The following is a 17,025-nucleotide window of genomic DNA, read 5'->3' on the forward strand; positions in this document are numbered from 1 at the left end:
AATTATTTAAATTAATATTGTATAACTGTATAATAAATTAACTAGTAAGTAGTGATGTTATTGTTTATTTTGCATAAAAATGGCTGCCTTAAAACAGGTTGTACCTAGTAAGGCAGACTAAACATGATCCAGAGAAATCTATTACATAAGTGTGTATGTAGTAGATAAAGTTATTGTTATTTTGTTGAATAAACTACGATTATTTTTATTAATAATAATTTTTAAAATTAACATAAATATAAACACTAATAATAATAAAGTCAGCCTAGGGGTGTGGTCAGCGCGTTTGCCTACCATGCAAGAGGTCTCGGGTTCGATTCCAGACATGGTTTTATTGAAATATATAATATGTATTAAAAATTGTGTTTTTAAATAAAAATATTTCATATTCCATGAACTGGTACCTAAAACGTAAGATTGATCATCTCACCTTTATTATTTTATTTTTTTTAGAATACATACAGTCATACAAAATAAGTACTAAGAACAACAATTTTTTAACATAAAAAGACCAATTAAGTTTTCATAAATTAAAAAGATATAAACATTAAATGTGACAAAAAATAAAAAATAAATAAGAATTTTAAGTGAGAAAAGGATAATTGTTGACATTTGCGTTTTCCATGGAGGTAAATAAATTAAAATAAATTAAAATACCGAATGTACACTCCGAGCCATCCACGCACACATGAACGCACATATAAAACATACACAAACATATACATTACATGTGGCACATATACATAGCATAAACCACTCAAGATGTACATTCAGCAACTATCCCAAATAATCGACCCCATGAAGAAATTTTCTGTACAAATGCAACGTATGTAACTAAAATTATCAAGATACGCTACGATTGGTGTACCAATGCAGTGCACTATGCACCATTAGGTGCGGAAAGGGAATGATGATGATGAATAATAACAAAAAAAAAAATTAAAAATATATAAATTGCAAAACATATTTTTTACTGAAGACCAGAAATTTGTAAGAACCTACGTATAAAGCTGTGTAATTTTGCTGCTTCAAATGGAGTAAGAGGGGTGGGTGGGTGGCAATTTTATTATTATTACTTCCATGTGTGTTATTACTATTTAGTCGAAACTCTTACAATGAATAATAATAGGGTAAAATTATATTCTAAATCATACCTTTATAATGAAGCTTTTGTAGCTTTAAAACCGGTCGACAATTAAATGTTTAGTAAGTGATTAAAAAACCAGTGTTTTTATTTAGATTATAAAATTAGAGATCAGTATAAAAGAGTTTTCTCTTTTAACCAGGGCTGGTATTCCAAACGAAATTATAGCGCAGTATAGCGCGTTTTTACGTACTAAATACGCATTATAGCGCGCTGTAAACGCGTTCGGAATACCAGCCCAGGTTTGAAACAAAGGCATAATTGTATTTCAGTTAGAACATCTTTATTTATTTGATATTCATTTAATTAAAAAGCGGTAAAATAAAAGAGTAAAATATTATTGGATTTGATTTATTATCACTTTACATATAATCCACATTTTCCATAAATCAGTACATAGTGTATACATAATAATTACTTTAAAGGTAACATGAGGTACAATTGAGTATGTATTAATACTATAAAATCAGTGTTGGCAAGTATTCAAAGATTACGCCTGAGCAGTTGGATGGATTGCTTATGTATGAGTAACATTTATTTGAATTTCAATGATAATTAAAGACTTGAGTGGATAAAAGTGTTATGTGACAAACACAAAAAGCAGAGACATCTGGGGTTTTAAGTTTTGAACACCAGTACAATTATTGATAATATTCATTTCCTTCATTTGATTTAAAAAACAGTGGTCTGAAACTTTTTGACGGTGTAGTTGAATTTATGTAAAAGGGCTGTACACAAAAACTTCATTTATAAAAAGAAAGTACATTTTTAAAAATTTGCAACATAACTCCTTCATTCACTCTAGTTTTTAATTGTTTAATTCATAAGTTTTTTATAATTGTCTCCAGCATGGCGATTCTAGGTTTGATTCCCAGACAGTTCACAATAGTTAAAATGTGATTTTCTTAAGCCTAGGTGTTAAGTACTTTAATTCCCCGCTGTGATTGAGTGTCCTTAACCTGTTGAGCGAATAAATAAAAATGAAACCATCCTTAAATGTATCTTTATCAAGGACAAAGAAACAGTATTAATTCTAACTGTACCGAACATAAATATTGTTGAAACTACTCAAAAATCAACTAATCTTTTCTTCTATCTGTGGTTAATCCAGCATCCTTAAGTTCCGCAGAGTAGAGCTGGAAGTATCTTAGAGAACTAGATAAAAATGTTTTGACATGAAATTTAATATATTTTTTTTAAAATTTAATTTTAAAACCATTTATGTATAACCCTATGGATATATTTACTGCTTACAAGACACTTGCTGGAGTTTTTTCAAGTCTTATTCCAGAAAATTCGGAATAGGATCCGAAATACGGTGGCAATGATATTATTATTTATTTGTCGATTTATAAATAAACCTTATTACAACACTAATTATTGTTTTCGATATTATAAAATTTAAGAAATGCTCTTATCTATAGAACAACCTTAGAGAGAAATAATCGTGAATCTCATTTATTAACAGAGATTTTTTTTTAAAATAAGATAATATAAATTTTATTTTACAAAATACACATAACGTAATGGCATTGTGACTGCATATGAACAAAAGCTTATAAAAACCTTGAAAATTAGAAATATTGAACATATTCTCATACTGGTTACACTGAACCATAAACTATAAATGCTCATCTGTCAACCGGCATAAATGGAGTGTCAATCAGCCATAGCGCGTTGCAAAATGGAAAACAATGTAAACATCACGAGAAAGGCGTTTGAGAAATTCATAATTTTTTGTAGAATTAATTAGTGAGGTGAGTAGAGATTTTGTGGTCAGTTTGTTGAAATCTAAGTAATTACTCAATATAATATTGAATAATACGCTTTGTAGACATGTCGTTGATACAAAATCAATCTTAATTCTTACATTGCTAGAAGTAGCAATATAGCAAAATATACAAGTATATTTTGTCAAATTTGAATGCTCATGACTAATTATTGATTTTCAACTCAAACCAAAAAACTGACAAAATGTCCATAATTGAGAACTTGTATTTTCATCGCAATTACCTTCAATTTACGTCTGCCATGCCATATCTGTTGTACATTATGTTCAATTTTGTTAAAAATGGTTTCCAAGATTATTAGGTCTAAAAACGTTATCTAAAACTGTCCATTACTGGTGCATTTACCATGTTAAAATGTTGACATGTTTTATGTGTGAAATTTCTATCAATCGTTCCCGCAAATGGAATAAAAAAAGTTTCTAATTTTGTGAAAAATTTCTCAAAGAAACAAAAATAATTTTTGATAAATCACCAAAAAAATAAGAACTTATTTAAAAAAAAAAGATTTCACATATTTACTAAAAGTGTTATAATATAATTATGATAGTGAATATACAAAATGTTTGTAAAGAACATTTGGTGTACATTTTTGTTTCAATATTTAGTGAAATTAACTCTTGTCTTATAAAAAAGACAAGAGTTTTGCATAAATTTTTTAACTAAATTATAATACTGTTTTTTCGTGAAATCAGACTAAAAATATTTTTCATTGAATACATTTTTGCCATCACTGATTATTTAATTGATAAAGATAAAGATCACAACTTGAGATCATAAAAAAACATAACTTCAACAGCCAATAAATAGTAACTAGTTAGGAAAGTTAAAATGAAAATATCATAATGTATTTAGTATTAATTACAAATAAAATATCAATGTAAAGGATTTTTTTCGATTTAAAAAAATAAAAAATACATATTTTTATCGTGATTTTTATGAGCTGTATGTGGACATTCACTAGATATTTAAAAAGTAAAGATGAAATTTTAATATTAAAAAATAGCTGTTAAAAGGGGGCAAAAAATTCAAATATATCCTTAATATTATGTAAAAAACACGTATACATATTTAATTGATTTCCACCAATATTCGTACATTACAGAACTAGAGTATACTTGATAGTCATTAAAATTAAGTATTAAATAAAAATTGCATAGAGACTATATATTTTCATTATGTTGCGGTTAAGTTTTGTGTTTAAGAGCAAAGCAACAATACAAACGAGTAACAATAGGACACAACACTTGTTTTAAATATTTCAATAAAAATTGCAACATTTCAAAAAATACTTTTGTAGCAACAAATAAACATAAGTTAAGTAGTGTAAAGTGATAATATTTAGCGAGCATTTCCAAAGTAAATAATAACAAGCAGAGCATAAAATATATTTCAAAATGATAATAGCAATAACAATAATAATTAAAGCAAGCTTAAGTTGTATTGGCATAAAATAGGTGACAAGCATAAGCACTTATAAATTATTTGTATTAAAATAACATTATTTAAAGCATTTTATTTAAATTAAACAATGGCTAGAAAGCTTAAAGCTGCATTATTCTATGCATATAAATTAATATGTAATAACATCACAGCGTAATAAATTAAATTTCTTCATTCAAGCAATGCAAAAGCAAGGCGCATAAAAACACATATTATTAAGAAAAAGCTAATAATTTTCATCATAGAAAATTATAATAACATTATAGCAAAAAGCTAAGCATTATTTTTTTATATTTTCTAATAAAGCAATATTTTATAATAAAAAAATAAATAGATCCCGAGATGCTGGAATAAAAATAACAAAACTAAAATATAAACCATTTCTCTTTTTTTTTTAAAGTACATACCTTCCATTTAAAAGTAAATTCATTTTTGAAAAGAAAATCACAATGTCTAATTTTTGACACAATACCAAAACATTTAACAAAAAACGTTAATACAACATGCAAAAATTGTAAACATGTAACAAGTTATGAGAAAAATTTAATAATTTTATGTCTGGAAAGCGTAATAAATTTTGAAATATTAAGCGAAGCGAGCCACACATTAAATTGAAAAATTAAGTCTAGGAGGCGCTTAATTGTCTATAAATGAGACACAATATCCTAAGCAGAATAACATTCTGTGAACACAAAAAGTCGATTCAACAGTAACACAGTGCACTGTACCAAGGAACATACTTTACGAAACCTTATGATTAAGACGTACAAAATCACATACATATGCGAAAAAACATGTAAACAAAATTTTACTAACATTCTAAGACTACATCCACCTAAATTAGATTATTTTAAAATGTGAATAATATAATCTTATTCACATAATTCATTTGTACTTCAATTGGTAAACAGTTTTAACTATAAAACCTATTGATAATTTTATTAGTATTTAATATTTAATATTTTGAAATAACACAGGTAGTAAATAGATAAAGAACAGTCTTTAGAAACTTAAGCAAATCATTGTCGTAACAAAGTACTTACAGTCGTTAAAAGTAAAAGTATTATTGTACGCATAACACCTACAAAGAACTGTAAACTGATATCAAAATATTCTAAATTGACATCATAATAAATATAACATTAAGACATTTCATAATAATGGTAAATATTTTGTACTTTATATATTCACATTTCAAATTATGCAAAACCATACTGAAAATAAATATATATCATATAAATATGTAGATTTTTATATTTTATCAATTCCAAACTAACAATTCCATTATAAAACTATGTAATTAAAAAAATGTTGAAAAATCACATATTGATGTCAATATAAATTAGATTCATAACAAAAATACACAGGGTGCATATTTTATTGAAATATACATTCATTGCACTTGATGATAAACGTACATTTCTTTGTTATTACATAATTAATTCATTTAACTTTAATTTTCTCAAACTAAACGGTTTGGTTAGGTAGGAAGAAATTGCCTTAAGGCAATATGCCCGCCCTTATATGTATATATATTGTATATGTATATAAAGTGTTAAAATAAATAATCATTAAGTATAACAACAAACTATTTTTCAACAATTTGCTACGATGGAATCCATTCACAAATTAGGATTACCTATTCAGGTATGTATATTTGAAATATTTTCTAGTGGCGTCAATGATTAATGTTTCATTTGTTAAAATACAAATTAATATTAAGTTAAATTTGTACATTCATTTCTCTGTTGTTGGAATGACAAAAGAAGTCTTTTTATCAGAATGGGTGGAATCTGATCCGCTAGAAAGTAACGCTGTTAGAGTTGCGTGCGACGCACTCAAGTTACTGGAAGAAGAACTACTTGACCTCGATACATTCATTTTCTGAGTTGGGGGAGTCAAAAACGTTTTGTTAACACCTGCACTCCCGAGGGTGAGAACTTTCTTCAACATGGCAGATGAATTACAAGTATTGTCAATCATAGCTTTGGTCGTTGTTATCGAAGCGTCATCGTCAATTTTGGAAGAAAGGGACGAGGGCTTAGAGTAAATAGTTCCCGATACATTGGGAACAACGGCCATCGACTTACTGACTGTAGGAGTGTTGGTTAACTGCGGTGGCTTAGATAGTTCGCTCCTAATACTCATACCTCGATTTATCATATTCCTGGATACAATAGCATTGTGAAGAATGTTTCCCGAAGAAAAATTTTTAGTGGCGATATTTATGAAGTTGCTGGCATTTATTATGTTACCACCGATAGCAGGACGTGTACCAAAACCAATAATCGTTGATCCGGGAGTAATTGATTTTGTCGTACTGGCCAAACTAAAAAAAAAAGAGCATACATCAAATTTTATGTTCAAATCAAAGCTCACGCTACCAAAATGTTATTAGATATTGATAGTTTGCAGTCAATATACCTTAACATTTTGTAAATCATACAGGAAATTAAATAAACATTAATATTTAAATAATATTTACAGGGTTACATTTTATAATGTTGTTATCTTTTTCTAAATTGGTAGCTATAAAAAAATGTTTGAAAGTGTACGTGGCCATGATCATCGGTTAAGATATTTTGACTGTTAACGATCAATAGACAATTTTTTTTAAAAATACCTGTAAACTGTCCGAGTTGTTGGCTGCATTAAGTTTGGTTGAAGCGTTATAGTGTTAGTTGAATAAGAATTGGGAGATGAATTTTGCGAGACTACTTGTGCATGAGAATTGGGAGGGTTGTGTGAGAACGTATTTAGGGCTTGCGCAAACGTAACGGGATTACTAGGTACAGAAAACGAGGGTGGAGGTGACGCTATATGGGAGGAAGTGAGAGTCGGAGATTTCGCCACAGTGTTGGGAGTCGAGGATGATACATAGGTGTGCACAACATTGGAGGACATGGGACCTACTGCGATGGTACCCATAAATGATGTCACTATTCCAGGTCTGGACACCATAGAATCTTGAGATGGCTGGTTGTAACTTAACTAAAATAAAAAAACATTCCTTAGATATTTAACACAGTACTCATGAAGAAAAATAGTGTACCTATTTGTAATATTAACACATTGTCGTCGGGACACGGCATTTGCCGTTTTTCGCGGACTGTCGGTCAACCGCGGGACACGGCAAATGCCGTTTTTGTCGACTGTCGGTTGTTGGCGGGAAACGGCATTAAACGGGTTTGTTATCAGCGTGAAATAAAACGCCTTGAAGGGTGATTTGCTACCTGGGGTGCTAGGCGACAGTCTGTCGACGTTATTTGAGATGCCTTGTCCGGATTGGCTAGTGTGCCACTTGTAAAGGCGTCGCCAGAAATCTACAGTTTTATGCGATCTCAATCTCCAGTTTAGTTTGAGTCATTTCACGTATTGGACTATTTTTCATACCGCTCGCACTGTTTTGTTTACTGTTTGGTATTTTCTTATTTGAATATATTAGCATTGTATAGGACGTTACCCCTACAAAAATGTCTTTACAAGCCAATGATAGTGACAATGAAGTGTATGCCGACAATTTATCTAATTGTTCATGGAATGATGACATTGAAGAGTTGTCAGACAAAGAACCGAGTGATGATGAACAAATACCAAGACCTAGAACGTTTCACCGTCGCACTATTGAAAGTGATTCTGATTCGGAGACGAGCTCAGATGAGGATGTGGACGAGTGGTCATCGTTTGATAATCCTCCAGTTCTGGAATCGTTTTTAGGCCGCCGCGGTTTGAATTCAAATGTCCATTGTCCTCAAACTGTAAGTGATGCGATAGAGTTATTTATCGGTGATGATTTGTTTGAATATTTTATAAACGAATCTAATAGATATTACCACCAAAACTCACATAATTACAAATTATATAAAAAATCGGGAAAGTGGAAAAATATTACTTTGAAAGAAATGAAAAAGTTTTTGGGGCTGATTATTTTGATGGGACAAGTTCGAAAGGATATAAGGGACGAGTACTGGTCTACTGAACCAACAACCAAAACTCCTTATTTTGCTAAAACGATGTCCAGAGACCGGTTTCGGCAGATATGGAAAGCGTGGCATTTTTCTAACAATGAAGAAATCATAGATAGTTCCGACCGATTATGCAAAGTAAAACCAATTATTGACCACTTTTTACCTAAATTTATTTATTTTTGATGATCAAATGTCAAATATGATTTCTTTGAAAATTTCGATCGAAAATATTATTTGGTTTAGAAATTGTGTCAATTTTAAGAAAGCGATATATTTTTGCGCTAATCGCGAAAAACACCCGCTATAGGCTAGAGTCTATTGTTCGAAGCGCCCGACTACAATGTGTTAAAAAAAAAAAAAAAAAAACTACAAATTTTCAAAAAGCTAAATTGATTTGTTTTGATGGTTACAAAAAGTTTATTAAATCAATATTATGCGATGAGTAAAATAAGAAAAAAAAAATGTAAGACTTAAGTCCCAAAAGCAAATAGATCAACTCGGGATGCAAATATTTTCAGCAGACTGGTTTTGCAGATTGATCACATTGCTTAAATCTCACACAAAAGGTTGGAAAACTTGAGACCTTCTTAAAGCTGTAAATAACTTTAGCAATCAAGTTGTGGTACAGTGGGATTTGAATCTGGGACATTTGATACGTGAGACCACAATACTACCACGAGACCAAAACCTCGTTCAAAATTTTTCTACAATAATTTAATTAATTAATATACTGCTATGTATTAGTAGACCATGTGACTTTAGGTGCAGATAAGCGCAAACATTTATGTCCACCATTGAAGAAGTTTTATATTTATTTTTTAAATAGGCATTGTTAATACAAAAAATATCATTAATACAATTATTTTTTTCTGTTGGGGAAAGTAAATAATGTATTGTACATGCTTGTTAAATATTTTCAAAAATTAAAAATAAATATTTGTAACCAAAATGTTGAAAATAACTTACTGATTGAAAATTTACATCAAGTTGTTAAACTCAAATATGCCAACAAAAGTTTGCTATATATTACATTCGGAAAGCAAAAAGATATTTTTTTGTATTTTTTGATAGTCAAGCTTGCTTCGTGGCAACAAAACATATAATTAAAATGAACATTATCCAAGAAAGAAAATAAAATTCTTACAGTGTTAGTATTAAGTCCAGGTGAATTGGGAGTAGAAAGAATATTACTGTCACCCGACATGAACAGATCACCTCCTCCGCCATCCGATATTCTATCGAAGCTTTTCTTCACATCCGCTTCACTGTCTACATAAGTACAAAAGTCGCTGCTCAGAAACTCAATATCAGCGTCGATAAATTCTGTAGCACCATTTAATTCAACTTTTTCGGCAACATTTCCCAACTGTTGATTGCTGCTAACACATTTCCAGTAGTTGTTGTCCATGGATGATATACCCGAGGAAACTATTGAAGTAAAGTTTCCGCACGGCTGAATAAGTTGTTGGCTATTGCCATTGTTATCGTACTTGATGGATCTATCGCTGGAATTCTCCATTTTAACCGGTTGATTATGCATATAGGAATATGTCGCATGTTCGAGAACTTCTTCCGCAGTAATATTCTTAAATTGATCCCTTGAGATATGTTCATCCATATGTTCCATTTTGACATTGACAGTGTCAGAAGAGTCCTCGGGATCTTCTAGTTTGATTTGAGATTTGGAAATGGGGGCATCGATGGGGGGAGGGGTGGGTGTCGGCGTACTCGATGTATAATCTTCACTCATCTCCCCCCTCCGGCTAAGATAAGCCTGTATTTTCCTGAGCATAAATGGAGGAGCACGAAAACCTGAAAGGTCGTTGAGTCGCAACGATGGACTGTGGCGATAATCTTCGCTGCAAACTAATTCTTCTATATCCTCCAATACCTACAAAGAAAAACGATCCAAATCATAACAAAATATCATACATGTGAATCATTACAACTAATTAATTAATTTACACATACCATTATGTAAGTTCTTCCTCCAGCAGGCGTCGTCATGTTTTGATTTGCAATCCATTCCTTGTCGGCTGAATCGGCAGGATATCGTAACAACCCCGCGTGTTTACTGTACAGTCTTCCTCGAGACTGGCCTAATCCAAGAACCTAAAAAGCAAACACAACAAATTAAAACTGCTTATAAAATCTTGAGAGATGTACTTTTTTTATATCGCAAAATTTATTAGATAATAATTAGACATCTCTTCTCTTTGGCTATTGAATTCATAAATTTTTATTCCCTTTCCACACCTAATGGTGCATAGGGCACTGCATTGGTACACCAATCACAGTGTATCTTGATCATTTTTGTTACATGAAGGTAAGATGATCAGTCTTACTCTTCAAGTACCAGTACAGGGACTATGAAATATTCTGGTGTGAAAACACCCTTTTCAAATAAATATTTCATATCAACAATGTCGGGAATCGAACCCGGGACCTCTAGCATGGTAGGCAAACGCGCTGACCATTACACCACGAGGCCGAAATCTAAAATAGCATAAAGTAAAAATATACAACAGTGAATGACATTACGCTGACAGCCCCAAAATTGCAAATTTTTATAAAATATTTATCCCTATAATATATTATATTTCTTGTTATATTATGTGCATTAAATATTTAGTTATTGTTTTTTATACTATAACTCTACCTTATTGGCGATAGATCCCATGATGAAAAGGGTGTCCTGATTGAGTCGTGCAGGATCCCACTTGTGCGCTGGACAAAGTACCCCTTCTGTACGTCTTTTTCTTCGACCTCCAGTTCCGACATCCGAATCAGTATCGGACTCTTTACGCTTTCCATATGATGGGCTCTGCTGACACAAAGGTTTTCACATTATTGAGACAATAATTTATTCAATTTAATGATAAATCCTTAGTAAAAAATGACAATGAATGCTATATATTCTTATTCAAAAGGCGAATTTATTTGTTTATTTTAATGAAGAATTACATAACAATAAACCAAATTGTGGTTCGGTAGTAGTGCCGCAAACTCACAAATCAGAGGACTATACCCAGATATATCACAACTTCCTATTTTCTATCATTAAAATACTTGGGAAAAACATAAGAATGTAAAAATTATTTACTAACCCTTGTGTGGTTATAATGTCACATGAGTCTATATAGAATACAAGACTTCATATATTTGCTATAACAGGCCTAATTATATGATTATTTTTACTAATTATGGAAAATACGTTATTAAACCGTATAAATTCAATATTATGAGTTAAATTATTGTTTTTAAATACCTGTATTTCAAAATATGTCGTATTTTGCTTAATGTAACACAAACAGCACTATCTTTAGGGGGATATTTGAGTTTTAACAAATCTAAACTTTTGGTATGAAAACAGTGGACCATGGAAAACTATTGTGAGAGCATAATGTAATTTTATTAGAAAAACATAAAATTAAAATAAATAAAAATTAAATAAATATCTATAATTACACTGCTAGGACGGCCAAAGCGTGAGTCGGCTCCGTTACTAGACTCCGAGTCACTGAGTTCACTTGGAGAAGCAGCGGCTCGAGCTGGAGGTGCAGAAGGACGTGGTTGAGCCGAGTACAAACACCGCGCCCCATCCAACATCGCACGGCACACTGCTCGAACCTAATTTGTACACACAATTTTTACAATGTGATAAAAATATTCATTTATCGTAATTTTTACTATAAAATCAGTTTTTTTTTAATTAACCTAATTAATTCATTTAAAAAAATCCTTTAAATATTTTTTTTACAAAAAGTAATTTTCTATATATTAAAAAATCATTATCATCATCAAACTTTTATCCGCACCAGTTGGTGCATAGAGCACTGCATTGGAAAAGTACATGCAGTGTATCTCGATCATGTTTACAGGAAGGTAAGGGGATCAGTCTTACGCTTCAGGTGCCAATCCACGGACAGTGAAATATTGCAGTGTAAAACCACCTTACAAACAAATATTTCATGTTAACCGTCCCAAGCCTGGTATTCTGAACAGAATTGCAAGCGAAGAGATCGCTCTGTTAGCGTGTATTTAGTATGTAAATACGCTTTAAAAATGTGTTTTCTATGTGCACTTTTGCGTTCAGAATACCACCCCAGGTATCCCAGGTATAAGGAACCTCAAGCATGGTACACAAATAAAAACAGTACTATTTAAAAACCAGAAATTGCATAATATTAGCAAATTTATTTATAAGGCTGTCTAGAGATAATTGAATATGTATTTTTTTTATCAAACCCAAAAATCACCCCAATAACAAAAATTACTATTAAATAAACTAATATTCAGTTTTGTATGATTTGAGGATACAGAGATGGGAGAACAGGATCTTTTAATATGATGGTGATGCTGTTATCTTTGTGATCATGTGATGGTATAAAATTGAAGTGAATAACTATTAGACAATCGGTTATTATTTTCCAACTTTTTACTACAAATATATACAACTTGCACACATAATCTATGACGACAATGATTGGAATGAAATAATTGAATCAGCCAAGAATATTATTAAAAAATACAGACTAAAAATGCTAGTGCAGATTTTTTATATCATTTTATTGTTTTTTGTACGTAAAAATCTATACTTAGGTTCATTTTAATATATTTTAGCATGTTCATTTTTAAAAAATTAGTTTTAATGTATTTATAAAATCGGCTTCGACCATAAATAAATCTCATGTACGGATGTATAAATTCTATCCAGAAGCTTTTTTCCCGTCCATCTTGGTATAATTGCTTAAAAAGTCATGCTAAATACCTGATCTTCTCCAACTGATTCTTCTCCCAGATTTGATCGAATATTATTCACAGCAGGGACAAAAAACTTCTGCAAAAAAAATTGAAAAACCAACTTGCTGAAAATATCTTGATTTTATTTAAAGTGTAATTAATGAACCATTGTATTCTGAATATGTCCAAATTATTGCCACCTTTAGGATATAACCAAAGAATTCAACAATAAGATTGGAACATCGACCTGGCAAGTGGATAGTTTTTATTTTTTCCACTAATGCCGTTATACAGCATAGCTGGCTTGCCGGCCAGAAGACTCCATCGGTGTATAGTCAATGTTTAGTGAAAATTTGAGAAATCTTGATAAACATTACAATTTTTTATCAAAATTTCTCAATAATTAATGAAAATGTACATATGAAACAGTAAATATTATAAATTAGGATATTAAGTGTATAATAGTGATAAATAATGTTAGAATAAGTATAGATGGAAATATTGTGTTTTAAATATTTATTAGATTAATCATAGAACTAAATAAATAATATTATTTTTTTTAAAATTCATTTGTAATATTTCAATGCTTTCTATTTCTTCGGGTAACTCATTGTAGAGCTTCAATCCTTTATACAATAAGTTTTGAGACTCATTGGTAATCTTATCTTTTTTTTATCCCTAGTTTCATATATATGACATTATTATTGGTTATTATTGGTTAAATTTGATTATATTTTTTATTGTATTTATCCCCTTAAATATGTTATGCATAAAAATTGTTACATTATATTTTATTTGTTGCTTTAGTGTGAGCGAGCCAATTTCTTTGTGCATTCTTTCTACATTAGAATACATATTTTTTGAAGTATAATCCTTACTTTGAAGAATTAGTATATTTTCAATTTCCTCTTCATTACATAAAAAAAGGATGAAAAAACGGTAACTTGTGTGTGGACATATGATTGTTTTATAGATAAGAACACTACTCTTTATATTTATTACATTTCTAAATCATCTCATAAACGATTTTTTTTTTGTTACATATTGAGAATGTGTTTTGAAATTTAGATATCGAAGGAAACTCTGATACTTTATTTTAACCACAGAATTTATATTTAGATTATCAATATTAATATTGTATCCTTGGGGTATATGTTTCTCCCCATAATTCATATATTTTGTTTTTGAGCTATTTAATTTTAATTTATTCACTTTTAACCATTTTGATATATTTCTTATATTATAATTAATCTTATTTATCTTTTTTTATATTTATTAATATGTTAATCAAGATTAAACATTCAGTTGATTTTTATGAAACATAGATGTTAAAATATAATAGGCAAAATGGTGGATATTACACATTGCATAATATGATCACAGAAACCAGCTATGATGACAGATCATAAACCCTGTAAATGCCTTTAATATGAAATTATCTTCTAAATCAGGATCTCTATATCTGGTAAAATATATTTCAATTCATCGACAGGGAAAACATTTTCAAATAAGGGAATATGGAAGTCTAGACATTTACAGGGCTTATGACCTGTCATTGGCTGTCAGTGTCCACATTACACACTGTGTAACAGTCACCATGTTTAAACATCCACATATCCTCAACTCTTTCATCTCAATCCAGCCTCGTCTGCAAATATTAGGACATACTCGAAACATGTTTAATCCAACAGATCCCCCGATTCAAGAGTATTTATCAACTAACAAACCTCGAGGTATTTTTTTATGACTTGATCAATCTCCTTGGTGACAGCAGACTGAATATTTTGCCTGAGGATATCGAGAGACTTGTTGGCGCTGGCTCGAAACTCTGCTGGCGGTCTTCCTCCAGTCTGCACCATCCCAGGTATGTTATACCTACGGTGCATCGCTGCCAAGGTGTTCAACGCCACTTGTCTGTTGATGACATGCCGCTGGAAGTGCCAAATTCATTTGGAAAGTTAGTATCACACACTGATCAAGTAGCATTCACTAACACTGACAATTTCATCAATTTCTAACTATTAGCACACAAACGAATTTGAATCATTTAAAATCTAACGCAAACGGGGTGAGTTTATTTCATAACACAATAAAAACTTGACCAAATAGATAGGAAAAGTATAATTACATTAGGCATACTGTTGGACGTTTGGGAAATCGACACGCCTCGGTTTGAGTGAGACAATTGCCAGGAGCCACTGGAATCTTCTGATGACGAATTTTGTAAAAGCACATCCGGATTTGAATTCTTCCAACTTCGTTGAATAACCATGATCTTTTTACTGATAAACGTAATCCAAACTCCCTAAATTTGTTTACCAGCTGACCAAAAGACATGGATTACTTTTTTGTACAGGAGCGCAATTGCGCCACTTCTTTAACGACTTTCAACATATTTATGCCGTGTTGATAATTCGCTGATAATGTATCGGATATTCTATCTTATTTTCATTATGATTTAGTGATAAATCCTGCCCAACGCCAGTACAATCTTCATTCAAACGGATTTTTTTGTTATGGCCATAGACAAAGAATATGGATAAAATGTATGTTATGGCTTTTCATGAACCATTAATCTATGCATTTGGAATTTTAAGATTGCCATAATAAATAAATAACATTGTTTATCCCTGGTCTTCGCTCTTCGCTCATTCCAACGATTTTCGAACATTATCCCTAGGTAAATATTGTCATTTCTCTCAAGTTTAGGTGAAAATAAAATAGTTTATCAAGCCACGATCACTAAGGAATAATATTTTAAAAGAAAAAATTATTCCCCTCAATCAACAAAAAAATCACTTTTTGAAACAAACTTTGTTTCTATTATTTAACAAAACTTGGTTTTTAAGATATATTTTTTGTTGATTAAGAGGAAGAAATGTTCTCCTATAAAATATTGTGTTTGTTGGTTACGATGTTTTCGCGATCATGACTCTGCATGCTAAGCAAAAGACAATATTCGAAATCAATCGATTTTAGTGATAGCACGTTTTAATTTATAACATTCGTGTAGAAAAAAAATTGCCTTCTAAATTAAGGACGAATGGTCTATTTAGTATCACTAGACTCTTCCTGATTTTGCAATGGGAAATTGGATGTACATATTATATGCATTGATATAATATATGTACACTAAATACGGCACTAAGCGTCCGACTTATGTTCCATTCAACTTAGGTTCCGGAGCATACCCTGTATTACAGTGGTAGCGAGTGGTTTGTTTGGTCTATAATTGCGTTTTGTTATCCCAGATAGCAGTGAAACTTGGTACAAACTTGATTTAAGATTGATGGAAGGTTGAAAAGGAAAATTTGACGTGACAAGTTTTTGTCAACAGTTGCTGGAATATTGTTATGACAAATTTGATGAGACAAGTTTTGACAAAACTTGCTGGAATCTTGTTATGTCAAGAATGGTATTTCAGGATCCGAAAGTCATATAGTGATGATCAACACATTGCCATATACATAAAAATATGGAGGGAATTCCTTTTTTATTTAAACTGTAATATTTAATCACAAAAATCCCAGGACTTTTCTACAAGACCGATTTTTTTTGGCACCACAACAGGCCGTGAGGCCCAATTACAGTGGAGAATTACAGCACGGTACGCCCAGCCTTAAAAAAATCACATTTATTTTTTGTGTTCTCACCAGGAATCGAACCCAGAACCTTCCATGTGTGAGCTAAATGTCTTAACCACTACATCACGGAGGCCGCCGAATTAAATGAGTGCATGAAAATATCAAAAAAAGTTGTTAATGCCAAACAACATTCAGATTGGCAATACTATCAAAGTCGTAGAAAAATGATATATTTCACCGTTTTTGTCAGTGGGTTTCATGTCATTTTTAATTACGCATTTAGCATTGGACGTTTTTCCGGCGATTTTAAAACTTTTAATATTGTCGAAGTGTTAATACTCAGTTTAAAGGATAAA

At 31.0% G+C, this 17,025-nt stretch overlaps 1 protein-coding gene across 1 annotated transcript; it reads right to left on the minus strand.

The window, feature by feature from the left end:
* Positions 1 to 1,484: 1,484 nt before the first annotated feature.
* Positions 1,485 to 15,599, minus strand: LOC148285761 (uncharacterized). The gene is made up of 9 exons (XM_088226207.1): positions 15,214 to 15,599; positions 14,813 to 15,016; positions 13,114 to 13,182; positions 11,811 to 11,972; positions 11,002 to 11,166; positions 10,314 to 10,454; positions 9,487 to 10,233; positions 6,998 to 7,365; positions 1,485 to 6,703 (listed from the first exon to the last, which is right to left on the minus strand). The coding sequence occupies exons 1-9, from the start codon at positions 15,355 to 15,357 to the stop codon at positions 6,112 to 6,114; spliced, it is 2,592 nt and encodes an 863-aa protein (XP_088082333.1). The 5' UTR covers positions 15,358 to 15,599; the 3' UTR covers positions 1,485 to 6,111.
* Positions 15,600 to 17,025: the final 1,426 nt, after the last annotated feature.

Source organism: Micrasema longulum, unplaced genomic scaffold, assembly GCF_059751315.1.
Source record: "Micrasema longulum isolate JH-2025_06_02 unplaced genomic scaffold, ASM5975131v1 h1tg000007l, whole genome shotgun sequence".
Classification (NCBI taxonomy): Eukaryota; Metazoa; Arthropoda; class Insecta; order Trichoptera; family Brachycentridae; genus Micrasema; species Micrasema longulum.

What these genes read in the sequence shown, in the direction of transcription:
- LOC148285761 (XM_088226207.1), bottom strand. Translation starts at nt 15,357, where the DNA reads ATGGTTATTCAACGAAGTTGGAAGAATTCAAATCCGGATGTGCTTTTA. An exon ending in CGTCCAACAGTATGCCTAAT is followed by an intron (nt 15,017 to 15,213) that starts GTAATTATACTT and finishes TGGCACTTCCAG; the next exon opens with CGGCATGTCATCAACAGACA. An exon ending in CTGGACTTAATACTAACACT is followed by an intron (nt 7,366 to 9,486) that starts GTAAGAATTTTA and finishes TTTTTATTTTAG; the next exon opens with TTAAGTTACAACCAGCCATC.